At 45.5% G+C, this 17,380-nt stretch overlaps 1 protein-coding gene across 3 annotated transcripts in view; it reads right to left on the bottom strand.

Moving 5' to 3' along the window:
• Nucleotides 1–4,061: 4,061 nt before the first annotated feature.
• The window catches only part of LOC146007268 (uncharacterized), a 50,688-nt gene continuing 37,369 nt past the window's right edge, over nt 4,062–17,380 (bottom strand). For all 3 annotated transcript variants that reach the window (XR_014444307.1, XM_083145617.1, XM_083145618.1), the window contains one exon: nt 4,062–4,230. Coding sequence is in view for 2 of the 3 variants with exons in the window: in XM_083145617.1 (XP_083001743.1) it covers nt 4,160–4,230 (71 nt within the window). In the remaining variant the exon portion in view is untranslated. The remainder of the gene's footprint in view (nt 4,231–17,380) is intronic.

Here is a 17,380-nt window from a genome sequence, read left to right as displayed (position 1 = left end):
TTCACAAGGTTGGATGTCACTGGAGCAGTAGATCATCCACCTACACAACTATGATGAACAACTTTCCGTCTATAGTTTTGTGGTATAAACAGTGATCAGTCTTTGACCTAAGAAAACTCTTCTCTAGCAACACAGCGTCCAACTTCACCTACCAACAACCACCACCTTGTTTCAAGCAGTATAAGGATTTATTCAGGAAGCAACCTTTACCTGTTTGGAATGTGGTTTCATTATAATGTTCAAAGTGTTCCATATAAATCTCCTCAACTAACTCTCCATTCAAGAATGCAGGAACAAAGTCTAGTTGGTATAACAATAAATCATACATTGCAGCAATGGCAATTACTAACCCTCAAGGTGCTAATCTGGTGAGCACATTTCTCTGCAATCAATTCCGGATCTTTGGGTGTATCCCTTACCCCTTCATGGGAGTCCCCATGCATATGTCGGGCATTCCCGTGAAGATGCGGCTGTGACGCAATGTGCCGGGGCGGACAGCTGATGACACATGTCTTCATCCCACATGTCTTCGTCCCACACTGTCTTCGTCCCGGAGCCCGCAAATATAAGTCAGTCTCCACTGACTTATATTTGCGAGCCCAGGAGAAGGGGGGGGTGGGGGGGTGGGCACGCTTTTTCGGTGGGGAGGTGGGGCGGGCACTCTGGGACTCTGTAAGCTGTGACCTTCGCAGCTTCCCGAGTCAACCAGAATCAGGCTCTTTGTTTCTTACAAAAGACCCACTTGTTCTTGATTGTTTTATGGTTATTTGTCTATCAACTACTGTCCATGTACTGCTATCCTCCAGAGCTAACAACTCTGTATCACTAGCTGACATCCGTTCTGTCCAGTCGCTGCTCTATTTTGCTTCTCGGATATTTTGAGGATCAGAGTAAAACTGGCCATACATCTACAGATCGATTGTCAGATTGGGCTGGTTGGAACAAAAACCTGGTAATGGATGAATGACAGTTTTTCTCAGTTTTCCAGCATTTCAAAGCAAATGGTCAACTGTCATTTGTTCTCATCAATTACCAGGATTTTGTTCAAAACCAGCCCAATCCGACAATCGATCTGTAGATGTATGGCCACCTTAAGCTAGGTTTGCATATTCCTCAATGTACTTCTTGGGTGGAATATCTTTATTATTCCTCATGGAACTCCTGTTTTCTATTTGGGTGTCCGCATGAACACTTTCAGGGCAGTATTCAATGAGCATTTTGGCGATGTGCAGCGAATCCTGTTTAGGATTCGCTGCACATTCGCCACGGCTCGCTGCGTTCCGGAGCCTCGCCGGCTCCAGTATTCAACGAGTCAGGGGCTCGCTGCCCCTGACTTGCGAATTTTAACTCCTGCGGCGATGCCGCAGGGAGCCCGAGGACAGCGGCAGGCAGGGAGATGGAAGTCTCCCTGCCTGCCCCAGAACGTTTGTGGGGGGCTTACAGCACATGAATAAAAATAGCATGCCCCTCCTCAGAATAAAATTCCTGATTTTTTTACACCAAATGTAAAAAACAAAACACTTTATTTTAAAAGTTCACCTTCCACTTTACCATAAAAAGATAGCGATTGCTACTCGGTGAATCATGGCGAAAAAAACCTTGAAATGTATTCGCTATCTGGTCATTGAATAGGGTGATTCACAGTTTTAGTCAAAAATTCGCCAAACAGCACAAAATCATCATAAAAACATGGCGAATCAGCCTCATTGAATACCGCCCAAGTCTCAGACACACTTTCTGCTGCCTGTACATCCAATAATTCATGTTGCTGCTTTGGTTCTTGTTTTAGTGTCCCAGTTAATGGTACTGTCTTGTGGAACACCACATCACTGGAGTTTAGAAGATATTTACTGGTAATGTTCCAAAGCCTGTATCCTTTGCTCTCTTTACAGTATCCAAGCATGATACATTCAATTGATTTTGGATCTAACTTTCTTCTTTTATCTTTAGGTATATGTGCAAAAGCTTTACAGCTGAAGAAACGAAGATGACTGACACTTGACTTTTTACTGAACCACGCCTCTAGTGGAAGTTTGAGGTATACAGCAGTAGATACTGCCCCTGCCCAAAATCTGTTTTCCAGGCCTGCATAGAAACATAGAAACATAGAATTTGACGGCAGATAAGAACCATTTGGCCCATCTCGGGACACTGCCGGTAGCGGGAGGGATGTGGGAACGTCCCCAAAAATCGGGACGTTCCAGTGCTTAGCAGGACAGTTGGGAGGTATGGCTTTATGCCATATTTTTTTCAGAAATGCGGCTAAATCTTTAATTTCATATTCTCCGCCATTGTCGGATCTCTAGACTTTCAAATTCAGGCCTATTTGAGTTTCTACTAAGCTCTTGTACTTGTCAAAGCTGCCAACTGCTGAGATATTGACAACAACTTATCAATATAATCGTTCATGTCCTTGCAGGTACTTAACTTTGTCCCATATACAGTAGCATGCGTCTCAAGCTTATCCATCTCATCAGACCTCTGTCTTCATACATTGTTTGCAGGGCTGATTCATACATTGGGCAGTATTCAATGAGAAAAGTTCTCCGTGTTTTGTGGAGAATTTGTGCTTTGTTCGCCTTGGACGGAGCATTTTGCTCTCCAAAAGCGAGCAACCCTATTCAATGTGAAATATTCTCCGTCTTTTTAAGTGATTTTCTCCGTCTCTCTCCGTGTAGCAATTCTCCATCTTTTGATGGAGAGCTGGAATGTGAACTTTTAAACGGAAAGGTTTTTTTTTTAAATTTTGGTGTCAAAAAATCAGGTTTTTTTTCCTGTGAAGGGGCATGTTATTTTTATTCATGTGCTTATAGCACATGAATATATATTTAATTTTAAAAAAAATATTTTTTTTCATTATTTTTTTTTTTTTTTTTACACAGTGCAGCCAGCAGGGGGCCCGAGCGCTCGAGCCGCTCATTAGATATTCATATATTCACTGCACCCGATAGTTAATATGCACGTTCGGATGCAGTGAATACTGGGTCCCCCGCTGGCTATGGGGGGGGCAGCCTGTGCTGCCTGGGTCCAGGGGAGCCCACCACCCCTATACATTCCTCTGGAGCAGCCAGGGAGACTTTAATCTCTCTCTGGCTGCTTCCGTCCCCCGGCTCCCTGAAAGCTCCCTGCTGCGGACGCTCGTCCGCTGCAGGGGTTAAGATTCGCCGCGAGTCTTAACAACTGTCATGTGATTTGGGATAGCCAATAAGATCCTGCTTTGAAATCAGAGTATATCAGAGCCTGCACATCTTTATTTGAAATTGTGATATAATTACAGTTCTAGGGGAATGGTCGTGATGCTCCCCTGCGACAGCCAGCCTGAGTGATGCTGTGTGCACACGGTGCAGCACCCAATACCGGTTCGATCCCGATGCGTGGCCAAGTGCAAGCAGAATCGCGTGTATAAATAGACTGTGCAGAATTGTCTATTTCTACTATCTCGGAACGAGAGCCATGCTGCTCAATGCACCACGGGCCCCGCTCCCCCCCTGGCACCGTCCCTCCATTATTGCCAACAGATGCCATCACTCTCCCGGGTCCCGAAAGCCGATGGTATAGAATCAATATTGGCAGTCGCCAAATCTTTCCCGTGTGTACACACTTTAAGTCTAAATATACTCAGGCTGCAGTCGCAGGGCGGCTTGCAACGCCAAAGAAACTGCGCCACACAGCGCAGTCCTTGGTCTGGCCTCTCCCTGAAAATGGGGACAACGTCATGCACCCATTTGCACCCATAGGCCTCCCCCTGACTGAATTCCTCTGCCTGTCAATCAGGCAGAAGTGTTTGCAAAAGTACAAAGCGAGCACAGGACCGGTCCTACAAGCAGAACGGATCCTTTATCTTGCCTGACAAATCCTTTTCTCAGCGTTCCATCCACTTTACGTTGATTTCCAAAGAATTCATGGGATACATCGTTACATAAAATGTAAAATGTTAAATAATATGAGTAAATGAGAAAAGGACATATGGCTCCTGTTTAAACAAATGACGCCTTGCGATTGAACCGTCCCTGTACAATGTTCCCTTAAAGGGTTATATAGCATTATAGTATGTAAGCATCTGAGCGAATGTTTGCTCCCATATTTCAGGCACAGTCAGAGAAAAGCCAGCACTGTCTGTGTGGTAACGTATGCTGACAGTTCTAAGGTGAAGTCTGGGTCACATCTCTGATACTGTAATTCTAGCGCTCCAGTTTCTGCCATAGTTCAGTGCTGCAGGGGACGAGGCTTCTGCAGAAGATAAAAGAACATTAAGGTATTTAGCGGAGTGTGCTGATGTAAGCACAGCCAAGGCATTACCATCGGTATCCGATGCTCCCAACTCCAAATGATGCCGCATCTTATACAGTACTGTACTTGAAAGGGACATCGCCTTATTTTATATTTTACAGCCTCCAATTAATAAAAAGGTAATTGCTATGATATTTTATGGGATAAACATATCAGGGGGGGGGGGGGGGGGGGATTTACTAAGATTGAATGGGTACGAATGCACCCATTCATAGCCATTCAATCTGAAATGCATCCGTGGCCTGGTGCCTGGCTAATTTACTCACAGCTGATTTTGTTTGCGCTGATGAATTGAATACACCACTGATAGAACTCTGCCGTACGGTATTTGGCCATGAGTTCTATGGTGGTCGGCAAATTTACTATCATTGGTACTGCTGAATTCGGCTATGAATTTAGCAGAAAATCTGAATGGAAAATGTGCCTGCATGTGAAGCCTGCACAGATCAGTCAGATCAAGATAGGTAAGTATGGATGGATGACGTGTATAATAAAGTTATACTTTGTGTGGTATCAGTTCTTTCAGTATTGGTTCTGTAGTGAGACTACAAGTTCCAGCGGGCCCATTAGCACCCACATGGTGAGACTTGTGACTCTCCAAGTCCCTGCATGCAAGGGAGGCTTGCTGAATCTTGTAGTTCTACAACAAAACTCAATACTTCATTCTTTTTTTAACCCTTTATTGTTACACCAGCAGCCCGGCACCTACTGTCCAGGGGTGTCGGGGATAGCCTCGAGCTTCATCCCAGGCCGGGAGGTGCCCTGGAGGGGGGACTCCTTTATTGGGGGGTCCCCAGTAACAAGGGCCCAGGCTCACCAGCCACAGAGTTAATGCTCTGGCAAGGGACCTTATATAATAAGTGTCCCTCGGCTGTGGCATTACCATGATGGCTGTTTGAGCCCGGCGCTGGTTTCCAAAATATGGGGGACCCCCTACTCCTTTTGTGCCCCATATTTTGGGAACCAGGACCAGGCCAAGAGCCCGGGGCTGGTTATAAAAAAAAAGGGGGACTCCAGGCCTTTATTTCTCCTGTATTTGTGCAACCAGGACTGGCTCAAAGAGTCCGGGGCTGGTTATGCCCGTGGGGGAGACCCCACGCCAAATACCAATCACTTCACCATCGGAAAATACGAATCCTGGGAAAACGGCAGCTTAGTAAATTAGCCATATTCTCAGTTCATGTTTTTGGCCCAATTACAGCCAATCCTGGTCGTACCTGTTTGTACACAGGATCGGCTATAACCGGGGATATTAGTAAATTTCCCCCATCACCTTCATAACAACTGTATGGGTTAGCAGGGTAATATTACACTAGTCTGAGACAAACATTTTGGAAAAGGAATGGGGCATAGGGCCTGATTACATGGGAAGGGCATGGCTAAGTGTACTGACCTCCGCTGTCTGTAATCCCGGGGTCTGGGAGATGCTTGCCGCCCCCTGGAGATGGCATGTCCGACACTGTGACAAGAGCAGGGTGCTGCAAATAATGTTATAGGGCTTAATTCAGACCCAGGGGTGGATTTGGAATTGAATCCAGCCCAGGAAAAATCTGGAAACAATCCGCCTCTGTTCAGACCTAATTGCAGGACAAATTTGTTCTCAAAATGGGCAATACCATGCTGCACTGCAGATGGGGCAGATGTAACATGTGCAGGGAGAGTTAGATTTGGGTCAGCTCAGTGGCGTAACTTGCGTAAGGCTTGGGGGAGTGAGCGGCAGAGGGGTCAGTGTGGGTGCCAGGCATCGGCACACGCCCGTTGCACTGACAATCACAATCATCTGAGTGTGATTGACTGCCACTGCCCGCGCGCTGGCTAAGCACGGGAGGCGCTGGCGGCCATGACAGGGGCATGTCAGAGTCAGACTCACTGCGACGTGAGGTCACGGAGACCCTTCACTGGGGTGGTGGGAGCATGTGACCTAGTGACTGCTGGCACAGAGAAGCTGTGGGAGCAGGGATCCAGCTGCTGCGGCGGAAGCAGGGACCCGGTGGCTGTGGCAGAAGCGGTGACCCGGCGGCTGTGTTCTCAGAGACCATTCACAGCAGCCGCGGCGGGAGCGGGCCAGGGACCCAGCAGCTGCCGCGAGAGCAGGAACCCAGCAGCTGCCGGCACAGAGACCCTTCACTACAGCATCAGTGGGACAGATTTCTGGTGAGAACAAGACTAGTGTCTTTTCCTCCTTCTCATTGCACTGAAGGAGGAAAACTGCTGCCACTAGTCATGACATAGAACATGAAATGCCAGCAACATCGTCTGCCAGTGTCATCATAGAGGGCATGTAAAATCCAAAATGGCAAACTTCAGTAACTTGAAATGTAAATTGTTTGAGGAGAAACGTAAGCTTGCCAATATGCCATTTAGGACACAGAGTGGCAAGGAACAGCTAAGGCCCTGGACTATGTTCATGACTAGTGGTTCACAAATCATGGTATCACAAATCCCCAAAGTCCAAGGGTGTTGGTGGTTGTGATGCCTGACCTTCTCATCGCTGTACGGGAAGAGGTGGCTGCTTCCACCATTTGCACGCCCTCTGTATATGCTGGAAGGATCACCCACAGTTCAGTTCCTGATTTTGAGATTGAAGTGGTCAATGTTGTACACCAGGAGCAGGATTGATGTAGCTGGTGCTGAGGAGGAAGTTAGCGAGGAGGATACTGCTGATGGTGATGTGGTTTGTGTAAATGGGGCACCGGGTGAGACAGTTGTTGGCCGCGCGATGCAAAAGGCTGTTGCCATGCCTGGGCAGAAGACCAAAAAAATCCACCTCTTTGGTCTGGAATTATTTTTATCCAGATGCGGATAACTGTTGTCTCACCATATGTAGCTCATGCAAAGCTGCAATAAGCAGAAGTAAGGCCGTTGGCCACCTAGGTACATCCTTGCTATAACTATAGCACCGCAGCCCCAGCGGTCGCGGGGGGGCGCTGTGCATATGGGGGCCCCGGGGGGGGCTGCAATGCTATAGTAATCCCCCCCCGCCCCCCATCCCCCGCATGCTTACCTGTCCGCGCGTCCCGACTCCCCTCCTGGCTTCAATCAATGCTATGGAGACGGACCACGATAAAATAGCCGCCCCATAAAGCAGACTGTTCTCTGAAACTGTCTGCAGTATGGGGGCGGCCATTTTATCGTGGTCCGTCTGCATAGAATTTATTGAAGCCAGGAGGGGAGCCGGGACGCGCGGACACATGTTTGTGCCGCCCACTTGTGTCGCTTAGCATAGTCATCCAGCTACCTCGGTGCAAAGTTTTGGCCTAAAAACAACATTGTGGGGTGTGAGGTGTTCAGATTAGACTGGAAATTAGTGGAAATTAAAGCAGTTTTTATGTTTCGTGAAAAAAATACAGATTCAAAACACAAAACTTGAAACCCTGAAGGGAGGTGTTTTGGAACAGATCTAGATCCAAAACACTGCAAGAGATAAGGTGTGTACACACTTGTACAATGTAGTCAAAATCTCATCTGGATCGCATGCAGATTGTATGGGTTTTAACCCTTGTGATCCTGATGCTATCCCGATGCGCGCTACCGTATCGCAGCCAGAAAGTCTTGGCTGCAAAGACTATATAGTGCAGATCTGCACTATATAGTCTAAATTGTATGCAGATAGTCTAAATTGTATACCAAGACTTTCTGGCTGCGATACGGGAGCGCGCATCGGGATCGCAAGGGTTAAAACGTGTGCAATCTGCATGCATCCAGATGAGATTTTGACTATATAGTCAAAATCTCATGCACATTGTACAAGTGTGTACACACCATAATTGTAATATAGTCTAAATTGTACAAGTGTGTACACACCTATACAGACAAAAAAACGATTCACAAAACACTAAAAGTGGCAGGTGCACACCCCTAAACAGTACACATCTGTATTATGAATGACTTGAAACTACTCGAAACTACTTGAAAATTACTCGGTACTTGTGTATTATCACGGCGCCCATCGCGTCGCATCGCATACCACTAATTAAGGTATGCGATGGTATGCGATGGGACCCGATTTCCGACTTTCCCTGGGCTGAGTATACAATTTTAACATTGCGTTGCATTGCATGCCATTATAATGCGATGCAATGCGATCATGCCCGATTTGGGGTTATTTCCATGTTAAATGCCCACCCAGACCCCATTTTAATTGTATCCCCACCCTGATGGGTATTGAGTATGTTAAATGTACCCCATTGTTAATGCCACCACACTATCAACGGCAACCCGAAGCGTGGCGAGCGCAGCGAGCCCGCGAGGGGCGGTGGTACGCGTTCTCCGACCTTTTCATACCCCCACTATCCACGTCGGCGTGGAGTTGATTATATACTGTGTGGCGAGCGCAGCGAGCCACCAAGCCCGAAGCGCGGCTAGCGCAGCGAGCCCCGCGAGGGGACGCGTAATACGTGGATTACTTAATATGTATTCTGCGTCCACTACGTTTGCCACGCTTCGGGCTCGTATTACGCGGCCGCTCGCCACGCTTCGGGCTTGCCACACTATATACAATAAACTCCACGCCGACGTGGATAATGGGGGTATGAAAAGGTCGGAGGACGCGTACCGCCGCCCCTCGCGGGCTGGCTGCGCTCGCCACGCTTCGGGTTGGCGTTGATAGTGAGGTGGCGTTAACAATGGGGGGGCATTTATCATAGTCATTACCCATCAGGGTGGGTGTACAATCAAAAATCGGGTCTGGGGGGCATTTGGGTGCTTGTACAACTTAAAATCGGGTCCAATCGCATTGCATCGCATGCGATCATATCGCATGCGATGCAACGCGATTTTGTGGTTGTACAATACCCTACGATGGAAATCGGGGGCACCGTCATAATACACAAGTACCAACTACTCATTCCACACATTTCCACAGTAAATTTATATAGTTTCAACTTAAGTAACATAATTAGGACTTGTTAGGTTCTAATAGTCAAAGTAGGTAATTTTAGGTACTAACACCCAGATTACATCATTTTAGGTCCTGTAGAAATTAAGTATGTTATTCCCTGGTACATACAATATAAAAGGAAATTAACATTTTATGTATAAAGGGAAAGTATAAGAATAGGTTAGAACACAGGTTCTTAACCCCTTCCCGACATTTGACGTACATTTACGTCATGGTCGGGAGGTACTTCCCGACACATGGCATAAATGTACGTCATGAGTTTAAACTGTCACTGCGTCTCGAGACGCAGTGACAGTGGGACGATGTCTGCTGTCCCTGACAGCAGACATGTCCCTGCATGCCCAGGGGGGGCTGCGATGCCGCCCCCCCGTCGGCGATCGCTGTGATTGGCTGTTCAGTGTGAACAGCCATTCACAGCGTTTTCCTGTGTTACCAGCGAATCAGACGCTCGGTAACACAGGTGTCAATCACCGCCGGGCGTCAGGGGGCATGAGGGGGTCATCGGTGACGATGACACCTCACCCCACCCTCACCCCACCTGCCCCCAAGGCTGTGATTGGTCCGTGGGACCCACGGACCAATCACAGCCAAGGCGCGACATTTAAACTGACGGTGACTGCGCTGCAGACGCCATTCCGGTCTGGAATAGCGTGCAGAACGGTCACCGTGCCTGCCTGCCGTGAATACCGACCTGATCCTTGCTAATACTTACCTGATCCTTGCAAATACCTTACCTGATCACCTACTCACTGCTTGTAGCGTGCTGGATGCTTCCTGGATCTGACTTCTTGTGACTTCCTGCTGCTGCTGCTGCAGTGTGATAGAGAGATAGAGAGAGAGATAGAGAGAGATAGAGAGAGATAGTGACAGAGAGAGCTATATTTTGTGTCTGCTACCCCCCCTTTTTGGGGGTGCAGGGGTTTTCTATATATAAATAACTGTCAGTGCTGCTGCTGCAGTGTCATACAGTGATAGATAGTGATAGATAGTGATAGATAGTGAGAGGTAGAGAGATAGAGAGATTTGTGTCTGCTACCCCCCCTTTTTGGGGGTGCAGGGGTTTTATTTTGCTGCTGCTGCAGTGTCATAGAGTGATAGATAGTGATAGATAGTGATAGATAGTGAGAGATAGAGAGATAGAGAGAGATAGTGACAGAGAGTGATAGAGAGTGTATATTTTGTGTCTGCTACCCCCCCTTTTTGGGGGTGCAGTTTTTTTTTATACATATAACTGTCAGTGCTGCTGCTGCAGTGTCCTAGAGTGATAGATAGTGAGAGATAGTGAGAGATAGAGAGATAGAGAGAGATAGTGACAGAGAGTGATAGAGAGTGTATATTTTGTGTCTGCTACCCCCCCTTTTGTGCTGATCAGTATATCTGTGCTGATCAGCAACTTTTTGGGGGCGCAGAGGTTTTTTTTTTATATATATACCTGTCAGTTGCTGCCAGTTGCACTGTCAGTTGCACCAAAGGTTGTGCACCTGCTGTCCCTCACTGGTAATCAGTGTCGCATCACTGATCACCTTTTTTTTTTTTTGTGAGTGCTGTGGGGTCTTTTTTTAATTTTTTTTTTACACACACTGATTTTGTGGGTGTCCTGTGGCCACTGTGCGCCGATCAGTGACGTACATCACTGATCAGCTTTTTCGGCACAGGGTTGATCTATTTTTTTTTTTTTTTGATCAGATTCCTGTTGCCTTTGAGCGCTGTTCAGTGACAGACGTTACTGACCAACATCTGTGCTCAATTTTTGGCGCAGGACCTTTTTTTTTTTTTTTAACCCCTTCAATTTTTTATTTTTAACCCCTTCATTTTTTTTTTTTTTTTATTGGTATAAAGTATTTTTTTTTCTGCACTACATACACACTACACACTACATACCCCCCGGGTTGAAATAAAGTTTGTACCCCCCCCCTACACTATACACGTGTTGAAACATTTCACTACCAGTAACACAAAAATAAAAATGGCATCCCAAATGTCCTCCCAAATGTCCTCCCAAATGTCCTCCCAAATGTCCTCCCAGTCATCCAGGAGAATGTATTCAGTGGAGGAGGCATATGCCATGCTAGCCTCTGACTCTGACACAGCCAGTGATGCAAGCGGGGAATTTGAAGGATTCGTCTTAAGCTCCTCTTCCTCCTCTGGTGATGAGGGACCCCCTCAAAGACGCCCCCGTAGATCAGCTGAGATTCCCCCCCCAATAATTGATCTAGTATGGACCCCACCACCAGACAATTTTGAGCCCCAGGTTCCTGAGTTTTTGGCCATGCCAGGAATCCAATTTGATTCCACAGGTCTCAGAGAAATTGACTTTTTCAAATTATTTTTCTCTGATGATTTTATAAATTTAATGGTGGACCAAACTAATTTATATGCCCAGCAGTTTATTGCTCAAAACCCCACGTCATCATTTGCTAGGTGGACCCCTGTAGATGCAGTAGAGATGATGGCGTTTTGGGGTCTGGTGTTTCATATGGGCATAGTAAAAAAGCCAGAAATTAGGCAATATTGGAGTACAGATGTTCTGTACAGTACTCCATTTTACCGTATGGCCATGCCCCGGACTCGATTTGAGACAATTCTTAAATTTATACATTACACCGATAATGCACAGTGCCCACCCAGAGATGATCCCACCTTTGACCGGCTATTCAAAGTCAGGCCGGTCATTGATCATTTCAGTGCCAAATTTGAAGAGGTGTACATCCCTGAAAAATTTATTTGTATCGACGAGTCCCTTATACATTTTAAAGGAAGGGTTAAATTCCGCCAGTACCTTCCCAGTAAGAGGGCAAGGTATGGCATAAAAATGTATAAACTGTGTGAAAGCACCTCAGGGTACACCCACAGGTTTAGGGTTTATGAAGGGAAGGATTCAAGAATTCAACCGCCAGAATGCCCCCCCTCCCTCGTAGGTGTTAGTGGGAAAATTGTCTGGGATTTAGTGCACCCCTTCCTGGATAAAGGTTATCACCTCTATGTGGATAACTTTTACACTAGCATCCCCCTGTTTAAGGCCCTTGGTTCAAGAGGTACAGCAGCTTGCGGTACTGTGCGCAAGAACCAAAGAGGCCTCCCAAAAACGCACATTGCCCAAGTAATGAGAAGGGGTGAAAGCAGGGGAATATGCAACGAAAATATGTTGTTGGTCAAATATAAGGACAAGAGGGATGTCCTTATACTGACAACAATTCACGGAGACAGTACCACCTCCGTCCCTGTACGAGGTACCAGTACCCACACCTCCAAACCTAATTGTATCCTGGATTACAATAGGTACATGGGCGGAGTGGATCTTTCAGATCAGGTACTGAAGCCGTACAGTGCCCTGCGGAAAACAAAAATCTGGTACAAGAAGGTGGCCGTGTATATCATCCAGATGGCACTGTATAACGCTTACGTGCTATTCCGTTCTACCGGCCAGAGGGGGACATTTATGCACTTTCAAGAGGAAGTCATAAAGGGCCTAATATTTGGGAACCAGCAGGCAGAGGGCCCCAGTACTTCTAGTACTGGCCCCCGTATTGTACCAGGGCAGCATTTTCCTGATGAAATCCCCTCCACTGGAAAAAAGGGCAGGACACAAAAAAGGTGCAAAGTTTGCTATAAAAAGGGAATAAGAAAGCAAACTATTTTCCAGTGTGACACTTGCCCCGACAAACCCGGCCTATGTATAAAGGAGTGTTTTAAATTATACCACACATCTATGGAATATTAGGTTCATAATTTCACCGTGCTTCGGGGGTCTTGCTAATGCCACATAGCACCCACCATTCATTCCACCAGAATCTGAGCCGCAAAATCCAAAAATCACTCCTTCCCTTCTGAGTCCTGCCATGCACCCAACTGGTATTTTTTGGTCACATGTGAGGCATTGCCGTACTTGGGAGAAATTGGGGCACAGATTTTGGGGTGCTTTTTCTCCTTCATTCCTTGTGAAATTGAAAAATTTTGAGCCAGAACTGCATTTTTGTGTAAAAAAATGTAATTTTTCATGTTCACTGCCCACTTGTATCAAAATTGGTGAAACCCCTGGGGGTTTGAAATGTACACTATACCCCTAGATGAATTCCCTGAGGGGTGTAGTTTGCAAAATGGGGTCACTTGTGGGGGGGTTCCACTGTATTGGTGCTTTGGGGGTCTTGCTAATGCGACATAGCACCCACCATCATTCCACCAGAATTTGTGCTGCAAAATCCAAATATCACTCCTTCCCTTCTGAGTCCTGCCACTTTTTGGTCACACATGAGGCATTGGCGTACTCGGGAGAAATTGGGGCACAGATTTTTGGGTGCTTTGTCTCCTTCATTCCTTCTGAAAATGAAAAATTTTGAGCCAGAACTGCATTTTTGTGTAAAAAAATGTAATTTTTCATTTTCACTGCCCACTTGTATCAAAATTGGTGAAACCCCTGGGGGTTTGAAATGTACACTATACCCCTAGATGAATTCCCTGAGGGGTGTACTTTGCAAAATGGGGTGACTTGTGGGGGGGTTCCACTGTATTGGTGCAACATAGCACCCACCATTCATTCCACCAGAATCTGAGCTGCAAAATCCAAAAAATCACTCCTTCCGTTCTGAGTCCTGCCATGCACCCAACTGGTATTTTTTGGTCACATGTCAGGCATTGCCGTACTCGGGAGAAATTGGGGCACAGATTTTTGGGTGCTTTTTCTCCTTCATACCTTCTGAAAATGAAAAATTTTGAGCCAGAACTGCATTTTTGTGTAAAACAATGTAATTTTTCATGTTCACTGCCCACTTGTATCAAAATTGGTGAAACCCCTGGGGGTTTGAAATGTACACTATACCCCTAGATGAATTCCCTGAGGGGTGTAGTTTGCAAAATGGGGTGACTTGTGGGGGGGTTCCACTGTATTGGTGCTTGGGGGGTCTTGCTAATGCGACATAGCACCCACCAAAATTCCACCAGAATCTGAGCTGCAAAATCCAAAAAATCACTCCTTCCGTTCTGAGTCCTGCCATGCACCCAACTGGTATTTTTTGGTCACATGTCAGGCATTGCCGTACTCGGGAGAAATTGGGGCACAGATTTTTGGGTGCTTTTTCTCCTTCATACCTTCTGAAAATGAAATTTTTTTTGCCAGAACTGCATTTTTGTGTAAAAAAATGTAATTTTTCATGTTCACTGCCCACTTGTATCAAAATTGGTGAAACCCCTGGGGGTTTGAAATGTACACTATACCCCTAGATGAATTCCCTGAGGGGTGTAGTTTGCAAAATGGGGTGACTTGTGGGGGGGTTCCACTGTATTGGTGCTTGGGGGGTCTTGCTAATGCGACATAGCACCCACCAAAATTCCACCAGAATCTGAGCTGCAAAATCCAAAAAATCACTCCTTCCCTTCTGAGTCCTGCCATGCACCCAACTGGTATTTTTTGGTCACATGTGAGGCATTGCCGTACTCGGGAGAAATTGGGGCACAGATTTTGGGGTGCTTTTTCTCCTTCATACCTTCTGAAAATGAAAAATTTTGAGCCAGAACTGCATTTTTGTGTAAAAAAATGTAATTTTTCATGTTCACTGCCCACTTGTATCAAAATTGGTGAAACCCCTGGGGGTTTGAAATGTACACTATACCCCTAGATGAATTCCCTGAGGGGTGTAGTTTGCAAAATGGGGTGACTTGTGGGGGGGTTCCACTGTATTGGTGCTTGGGGGGTCTTGCTAATGCGACATAGCACCCACCAAAATTCCACCAGAATCTGAGCTGCAAAATCCAAAAATCACTCCTTCCCTTCTGAGTCCTGCCATGCACCCAACTGGTATTTTTTGGTCACATGTGAGGCATTGCCGTACTCGGGAGAAATTGGGGCACAGATTTTGGGGTGCTTTTTCTCCTTCATATCTTCTGAAAATTAAAAATTTTGAGCCAGAACTGCATTTTTGTGTAAAAAAATGTAATTTTTCATGTTCACTGCCCACTTGTATCAAAATTGGTGAAACCCCTGGGGGTTTGAAATGTACACTATACCCCTAGATGAATTCCCTGAGGGGTGTAGTTTGCAAAATGGGGTGACTTGTGGGGGGGTTCCACTGTATTGGTGCTTGGGGGGTCTTGCTAATGCGACATAGCACCCACCAAAATTCCACCAGAATCTGAGCTGCAAAATCCAAAAAATCACTCCTTCCGTTCTGAGTCCTGCCATGCACCCAACTGGTATTTTTTGGTCACATGTGAGGCATTGCCGTACTCGGGAGAAATTGGGGCACAGATTTTGGGGTGCTTTTTCTCCTTCATACCTTCTGAAAATGAAAAATTTTGAGCCAGAACTGCATTTTTGTGTAAAAAAATGTAATTTTTCATGTTCACTGCCCACTTGTATCAAAATTGGTGAAACCCCTGGGGGTTTGAAATGTACACTATACCCCTAGATGAATTCCCTGAGGGGTGTACTTTGCAAAATGGGGTGACTTGTGGGGGGGTTCCACTGTATTGGTGCAACATAGCACCCACCATTCATTCCACCAAAATCTGTGCTGCAAAATCCAAAAATCACTCCTTCCCTTCTGAGTCCTGCCATGCACCCAACTGGTATTTTTTGGTCACATGTGAGGCATTGCCGTACTCGGGAGAAATTGGGGCACAGATTTTGGGGTGCTTTTTCTCCTTCATACCTTCTGAAAATGAAAAATTTTGAGCCAGAACTGCATTTTTGTGTAAAAAAATGTAATTTTTCATTTTCACTGCCCACTTGTATCAAAATTGGTGAAACCCCTGGGGGTTTGAAATGTACACTATACCCCTAGATGAATTCCCTGAGGGGTGTAGTTTGCAAAATGGGGTGACTTGTGGGGGGGTTCCACTGTATTGGTGCTTGGGGGGTCTTGCTAATGCGACATAGCACCCACCAAAATTCCACCAGAATCTGAGCTGCAAAATCCAAAAATCACTCCTTCCCTTCTGAGTCCTGCCATGCACCCAACTGGTATTTTTTGGTCACATGTGAGGCATTGCCGTACTCGGGAGAAATTGGGGCACAGATTTTGGGGTGCTTTGTCTCCTTCATTCCTTCTGAAAATGAAAAATTTTGAGCCAGAACTGCATTTTTGTGTAAAAAATTTAATTTTTCATTTTCACTGCCCAGTTGTACCACAATTGGTGAAACCCCTGGGGGTTTGAAATGTACACTATACCCCTAGATGAATTCCCTGAGGGGTGTAGTTTGCAAAATGGGGTCACTTGTGGGGGGGTTCCTAAATTTTAGCATCTTATGGTGCCTAGAAACCTACATGGTGCCTAAAAAATAATCTCATAAAAAGGAGTCTCCAAAATCAAGTAGGTGCTCCTTCTATTATGAAGCCTGTGGTTTGGTCAACGTGCACACTAGGGCCACATATAGGATATTTATGAAAACAAAAGAATTGGGGGAATCAATTTTTAGTCACATTTCTCTAGTAAAATGTACTGTGTTCCTTAGAAAAATGTATTAAAATTGCAAATCTGCAAAAAAAATGAAATTTTGAAATTTCACCTACACTTTGTTTTAATTCCTGTGAAACACCTAAAGGGTTAACAAACTTCCAAAATGCTGTTTTGAATACTGTGAGGGGTGCAGTTTTTGAAATGGCATCATTTATGGGGGTGTCTCACATACAAGTCCCTCAAAGTCACATCAGAACTGAACTGGTCCCTAAAAAAATCAGTGTTTGAAATTTTCTTGAAAATTTGAGAATTTGCTATTCATATTGTAAGCCTCCTAGTGTCCAAAAAAATTAAAAGGAAGTTGAAATAATGATGGAAATATAAAGTAGACATATGGTCTATGTTAGTTATTAACTATTTTGAGTGGTATGATTATTTGTCTCACAAGCAGAAAATTTAACATTTTGCAAATCGCTAAATTTTCCATTTTTTCACGACATTTTGGTATTTTTCACAAAAAAACACAGACTGTATCGACCCAAATTTACCACTAATTTGAAGTACAATGTGTCACGAAAAAACAATCTCAAAATCACTGGGATAAGTAAAAGCAAAAAAAAGTTATCCCCACTTAAGTGAGACATGTCAGATTTGAAAAAAATGGCTCTGTCAGGAACGCAAAAACTAGCTCTGTCAGGAAGGGGTTAAACTCGGTGCATGTTTTGCAGGTCTCATCACAGAATCGTAAGAGAAATTATTAGCTCCACCTGTGGATCTTTTAAAATGTGTCAGTGAGTA

The sequence above is a fragment of the Crinia signifera genome, chromosome 6, assembly GCF_055691185.1.
Source record: "Crinia signifera chromosome 6, ASM5569118v1, whole genome shotgun sequence".
NCBI classification, from domain to species: Eukaryota; Metazoa; Chordata; class Amphibia; order Anura; family Myobatrachidae; genus Crinia; species Crinia signifera.
This window is presented reverse-complemented; position numbering and strand designations above follow the sequence as displayed.